Below are 5,824 nucleotides of genomic sequence, written 5' to 3' on the forward strand. Positions count from 1 at the left end.
GATGGGGACGCTCCGGGACAGCTGTGAGGGTCACTGCTGTACAAGGTGCGGCTGTGCCGTTCACAGATGCGTGCCACCGGTGTGCAGGGCACCACTGGGTGTGACATCGCTGTGCAGGTCGGGCCATTGCTGCACAGGACAGGGCTGTGTGACACTGCTGCGCAGGACATCGTTGTATGAGAGGAACAAATCTGTGTGGGACACTGCTGTGAGGGTCATCGCTATGAGGGCGGTTACTGGGAGAGACATCGCTGGTGGGTGCCTGCAGTGTGGGACACCACTCTGCCGGCTATGGCTGTGTAGGACGTGGCTGAGTGGGTTACTGCTGCTCAGGACACCATTGCACGGAACACGGCCGTGTGGGGGACATAGCAGTGCAGGACATCCAGTACAGGGCATTGCCAGGTGGGACGTCACTGAGTGGGTTCCCGCCATGAGGATCCCGTGGGGCACATCCCCGGACGGGACACCCCCAGGGTCAGGTTCCCCTCCCACCTCCCGCTCTCCCCGCTCCCGGACCTTTGCCACGGCTGCTCGGGGCAGGGAGCAGGTGGCCAGCGCGGTCCTGCCTGGGCGGGCGGGGCGGCCAGGACCCACCCCGTCCCCCCCGCACCGTCCCGTCCCCGCTTGCTGCCCGCCCCGCTCCCCGAGTGCCGGCGGGACCGTCCCGCCGGGGCAGGGCAATGGGCGGCGCGGCGCTGTCGGGAGCGCTGTGGCTGTGGCTGCTATGGGCCGGCAGCGGGGCCGGCGGCGGCTGCTCGGGAAGGTGCTGCCCGGGCCGGGACGCGGCCTGTGTCGGTGAAGGATGGCGGGAGGGAGGGGGCTACGGAACCTGCTACTGCGACGCAGGGTGCCGGCGAGCCGGGGACTGCTGCAGCGACCACGGCCAGGCGTGTCCAGGTAGGTGCCGTCCGCTCCGCCCCGGCGCAGGGGCTCGGCCCGCAGAGAACCAACCGAGGTGCCCGGGCGCGGGGCAGGCGGAGCGGGGACCCCGCGGGGACCCATCCTTTTCCGCAGCCACAGCTGGACAGGTCCCTGCTTTGCGGGTGGCGGCTTACTGGGGCTGAGAGCTGGGGCGAATAGTGCGGGTCGGGGCTGAGCCGCTCTGCAGAACCCCGGCAGGACCGACCTTGGGGCGGGGGCAGGGTCAGAGGGCGGCAGCCGGCGCAACAGTCGGGGGCAGCTGTTCCCAACTGGACAGTGACAGGGTTTCAGGATCAGGTGCAGTGCAGCGCCTGGGGTTTGCCAGCCTGAAGTGATTTTCCCTCTAAAATGTTATTTCACATCACCCTTGCTGTCATCCCAACAGCACGCTCTTTGCAGCGGGGATGTAGGATTGCAGAGAGAACAGGGAGATGTGTTTAGCACCGTCTGTGTCTCTGAGCCGACTCCTCACGTCTCGCCAAACGAGTATCAGTGAAATAGTCAGGGAAATCCCCAGGGTGAGGTTTTGTCCTCATTTCTAGGGGCAGGAATCAGCAAGGACCCACACTCAAGGTAGACTTCTAAAGGGGCACACGGAAAGGAGTGGGAGGGTTCCCTGCCAGGCTGCGGGGCAGCCCTGACTCCCAGGGCGACAGTGCCGAGAGGGAAGCGGCCCAGTTCTCCCGAACTAGACGCAGCAGCCCTGGAGTTATTTACAGCCCCCACTTTGCCGTGTTCCTGCTTTTTGCCGTCTTCAACACTTTGTCCTCCCTCCTTCCATGTGCGATGGGGGACAGCCCTCACCTTCGGGTGCAGCACCAGCCCTCAGGCAGCCTGATGCCCAGCTGGCTGGACAAAGCTGCCAAAGCTGGATCACCCAGGGCAGTTCACACAGGACTGCATCCAGGCAGGTCTTGGAAGCCTCCAGAGGAGACTCCACAACATCTCTGGACGGCCTGCTCCAGGGCCTTACCTTCACAGCAAAGTTCTTCCACATGTTGAGATAGAAGTTCCTGTGGTCTGTTGCCCCTTGTCCTATCACAGGACACCACTGAGAAGAGCCTGGCCCCTTCTTCTTGAAACCCACCCTTCAGATGTTTGTAAACATTGGTAAGATCTCCTCTGCCAGGGTCAGACCACTCACTGGTCTACATAATCCACAGGCTGGTCCCCCTTTGGAGCTAATGCTGTGTGCTTCAGAAGAGGGTACAGAAGAAGCCCACAGCTGTAGTGAAAGGTTTTCATGAGGAGCTGGCTCTGGATGAGGGATGGAATAGGGAGCCAAACACTGCAGGCAGGTTGGGATGTTAAAATTAGAGGTGCACACTTCTAGAAGAGCATTTAAAACTATGAAAGCATGTAAGAAATAGTCTTATTACTCAAGCTTTTGAGAGTAGGATAAACTGTGAATCTTGACTGCTAGTAATGCTGAGTACTGGTTTGTAGCTCTTCCATGCGTGGTGGGGGAGTGGAGTCACTGGAGTGGCTGTGCAGAGCAGTGCCACCCCCACCTGCGGCTACGCAGGCGCTACATGCAGCAGGAGCCTCAGAACGGGGGGGAGCCGTGTCCTGCTCTCGAGGAGAAGGCTGCCTGCCTGGACTACCTGACTTACAAGGGAGAGCACTGCGGCCACGAACATGGTATTCTCTCTTTCTCTCTACATTGTGCCCACTAGGGCACTCAGAAATGTTACTGACATCACTAAACAGAAAATAAAGCATCAATCTGCAGCTAGCTGGTTACAAAGACAAGTGAAACCCTTACTTTCTACTGTCATATTGCTCTTGATTCTCTTAGGGTTTTTTCCTACTCTCAAACTTTCCTTCATTTCTATTAAATAAGCAACTAAGGGGCATGCATTCCTTCAGTTCCTTTCTTGAAGCTCCTCAGTAAGTGTAACATTAACTCTGCAAAGTTAGAACACAAATTCAGCACGACATGGAAGCAGAGCTCCTTGCAGGCTCCCAGCAGGCTCCCAGCACATCCTGTTTCCTCACAAACTAGGTGGCATGTCTAGATGTATTGCTAACGAGTAAGGAGAGAGTTCAGCTGTAGGGAATGAGGTTGAGGTCTGCTGTTGCCAACATGTTATGATTTCCTTAGTAAAGCCAGTCAGCATCAGCATCCACAAGCTCTGATGCGCTCACCCACTGTTACAGTAATTGAAATATGACCCAGTTTTGTCTTCCTGTCTTATCATAACTTCTTCCTCAGTCCCTGCTTTCATTGTTACCTCTGAATATGGTAAAGAAAGAAACCGCCAAGCAGCATCTTCTCCCTGGCCTTCAGACAAAGAAGCAGCTGGGTAAGCTCTCATATGCAAGTGGTTGAGCAGAAACAAGTCATCTTGTTTGAGCAGAAAACAGCTGGCTACAGAGAAAAACGTAATTAAAAGTGCAACAACTACACAACAAGCTATAGCTTGTACTGTTTTCCCCTCTTGTAGTTCATTTGCATGCTCTGTGTGTTGTGTTTCATTACTTGCTAATTGTCCTGAGTTAGACATTGAGGTCAAGGCAAAGCTGGGGACAGCTGCTTGGGACAGCAAGTGCTAAATAAGGCTGAACCAGAGCTGAATGTATCCTTGAGTGTCAGGCTGAGAAATTAGACATAGGGCTCTGAACAAACAAAATGAGCTGAATGAGACTTCAAAAAAACCCCACAAAACACAAACACAAACTTAATTGACCTAAGCAGTACAAACTTTGTTGGTTACTAGCAGGGATGGTTATGAAGTTTAAATGAGGCTGTTGCTGGGTCTGTAATGCTTTGCCCTGTGCCACTCTTCCCAGAAAAGGAAGGCTCACTGCTATTCTTAAAGCCTCTTTTCCATTTGCTCTTTTAGCAGCATAGAGGAAAAAAATAAGGGTTAGTGAGCTCTGTTTTTCAATATCATTTAAGAATACACAACCACCAGGCAGGGGATTGGAGCATGGAATGAGAGAGGCTTTGCATCATGTTTCTAACGATCCACTAATTAGGTTAGGGTCAAAAACAAACTTGGTGGTAGTGATGATGCCTAACGTTCAGTTCAACAGTACTACCCCTATGATGCCTGAGTACATTTGAAGAGTACACCTAGCTTGTGCTTTATCTGCTGTAACTCATTTAGTACTTTCCCTTCTGAGCAGCTACTGTGTGGAATTTCGAACAGAATCCCTTTCCCACCACTGCGCCTTGGAGACCCGGCCCTACGCCCAGTGGATGCGGTACCTACGAGAAGGGCACACTGTGTGTGTAGCTTGCCAGCCTCCAGCTATGAACAGGGACACTCAGCGCTGTGCTGGAGATGGTCACAATGCAGATGGGTAAAGAAGCTATTTTTCTGCTGTCTCTCTCTTCTGTAGCAAAACCTAGTATAGAAGTTAAGACTTCCGAAGGCCTCACTCAAAGCCGCATTTATTATACCTAAAAATGAAATGACTCATGTTATTTGAGGGGTCAGATGATTTACCCTTTCAGTTCTCATAGAAATTGCTTTTAAGACCCAGAAAAACCTGGGAACTAACTAAATGTAAGAGTTCAGTGCCTTGAATGCTTTATTTACAGCTGTGAAGGGATGATGTAACTTTTGCAGCTACAGGCCCTTCCTGTAAGAGCTGAGGATCAGCACTGCTGTAACACCTACACACCTGGTTCTAGAGCAGTCACTTTGAAAGCAGACTCTTTGCAATACATTTTTATTTCATCCATACATTTACCAAAATGCACAATACTTAAATACCTGTACAACCAGCTACTCCATCCTCTTCCCTGTGTACTATGCTGAGGAATATAGTGCCTGCTCCAGGAAGCATTTTAAGAGCTAGATGAACTAAAGTCTGACATTACGATGCAAATCTAATCTTCTGACAAGTGAGAAATCATAACCTAGTAATAGGAACTGAACAGTTTTCAGTGTTTCAACCCATCATTTGTTGTCACATTTCAGAGGGAAAGTCTTACACTGGGAAGCAGTTGGCAACTCTCAGTGCCAAGGAACCTGGAAGAGGATTCGGCAGCTGGAGCAGTGTTCATGTCCCCTTGTGCACAGCTTTATTTTTACATGAAAGTTTTAAAGACCTTTAACAAAAAGATTAAGAAGATAATACCAATGCCAAGACACCAGCATCTTCCTGCTGTGTTTGCTGGAGCCTGAACAAACCTTCAAGGAGGTGGAACTTTGGGGAAGCATTTTGGGAAACTCTGCCTGGATAGGAACCACTAACCCTGATCTCTCTGTCAGAGCACTAGGAGCTTCTTTCTGTATTTCTCTTCTCTCACCGAGAGCTAATGTTTCTAACTGTAGTAGCTGCTACTACAAGTAAAATGATAAAAAGCTCCATTTGATGCAAGCCTTTAAAAAGAGAACAACTGACTCTAAGCTATGTACAGAACTGACCTTTCTTACACCACTGCAGGCACATCTCAGAAATCCTCTCCTGCGGGCAGATAAAAAGGCAGGCTTTACACTGAAGTCATCCTTGCCAAGCAAGTGAGCTTCCATGAACATTTTATACCTATTACAATTCTGTTTCATGCTTTAGGACAGCAGCAGTGCTGGACACTGAGACTAATATAAGTTATTATTCTGAAAAGCTAGACAGACTAGGTGCTTATGGAGGGAAGGTTGAGACCAGCCGATCCCTGCAGCCCAGGTTAGCTTTGGTCGGTCCTGCAGAGTGTCCTCCACCGGTCCTTGAGCATGACACTGGTTCGGTTCTTGAAGTTACCATGGACCAAAATTTTAGCCCAGTTACCCACACCAAACTTTCTCACCCCAGATTTCAGTTCCAAGTCTTCACTGTTGGTCCACCTCTAGGGGAAGAATAGAGAAAAGCACTGGGTACGTGATCAGAGAAAGGCACTTCCGCAAGAGCAAATCTCCGAGCATGTTTTCACACAGCTCTCTAGTCACCG

The 5,824-nt window shown here is 51.3% G+C and overlaps 1 protein-coding gene across 1 annotated transcript; it reads left to right on the top strand.

Annotated features, from left to right (window-relative positions):
* The first annotated feature begins 683 nt into the window (after positions 1–683).
* On the top strand, positions 684–4,974 carry LOC137461260 (somatomedin-B and thrombospondin type-1 domain-containing protein-like). The gene is made up of 5 exons (XM_068171066.1): positions 684–900; positions 2,371–2,565; positions 3,140–3,230; positions 4,057–4,233; positions 4,857–4,974. The coding sequence occupies exons 1-5, from the start codon at positions 684–686 to the stop codon at positions 4,972–4,974; spliced, it is 798 nt and encodes a 265-aa protein (XP_068027167.1).
* Positions 4,975–5,824: the final 850 nt, after the last annotated feature.

Source organism: Melanerpes formicivorus, unplaced genomic scaffold (genome assembly GCF_026170545.1).
Source record: "Melanerpes formicivorus ecotype bairdi unplaced genomic scaffold, bMelFor1.0.p_v2 SCAF_1532, whole genome shotgun sequence".
Taxonomy (NCBI): Eukaryota; Metazoa; Chordata; class Aves; order Piciformes; family Picidae; genus Melanerpes; species Melanerpes formicivorus.

Coding starts and splice junctions, on each gene's coding strand:
- LOC137461260 (XM_068171066.1), top strand. CDS start 684: ATGGGCGGCGCGGCGCTGTCGGGAGCGCTGTGGCTGTGGCTGCTATGG. Junction 901..2,370: donor CCACGGCCAGGCGTGTCCAG/GTAGGTGCCGTC, acceptor ACTGGTTTGTAG/CTCTTCCATGCGTGGTGGGG. Junction 4,234..4,856: donor GATGGTCACAATGCAGATGG/GTAAAGAAGCTA, acceptor GTCACATTTCAG/AGGGAAAGTCTTACACTGGG.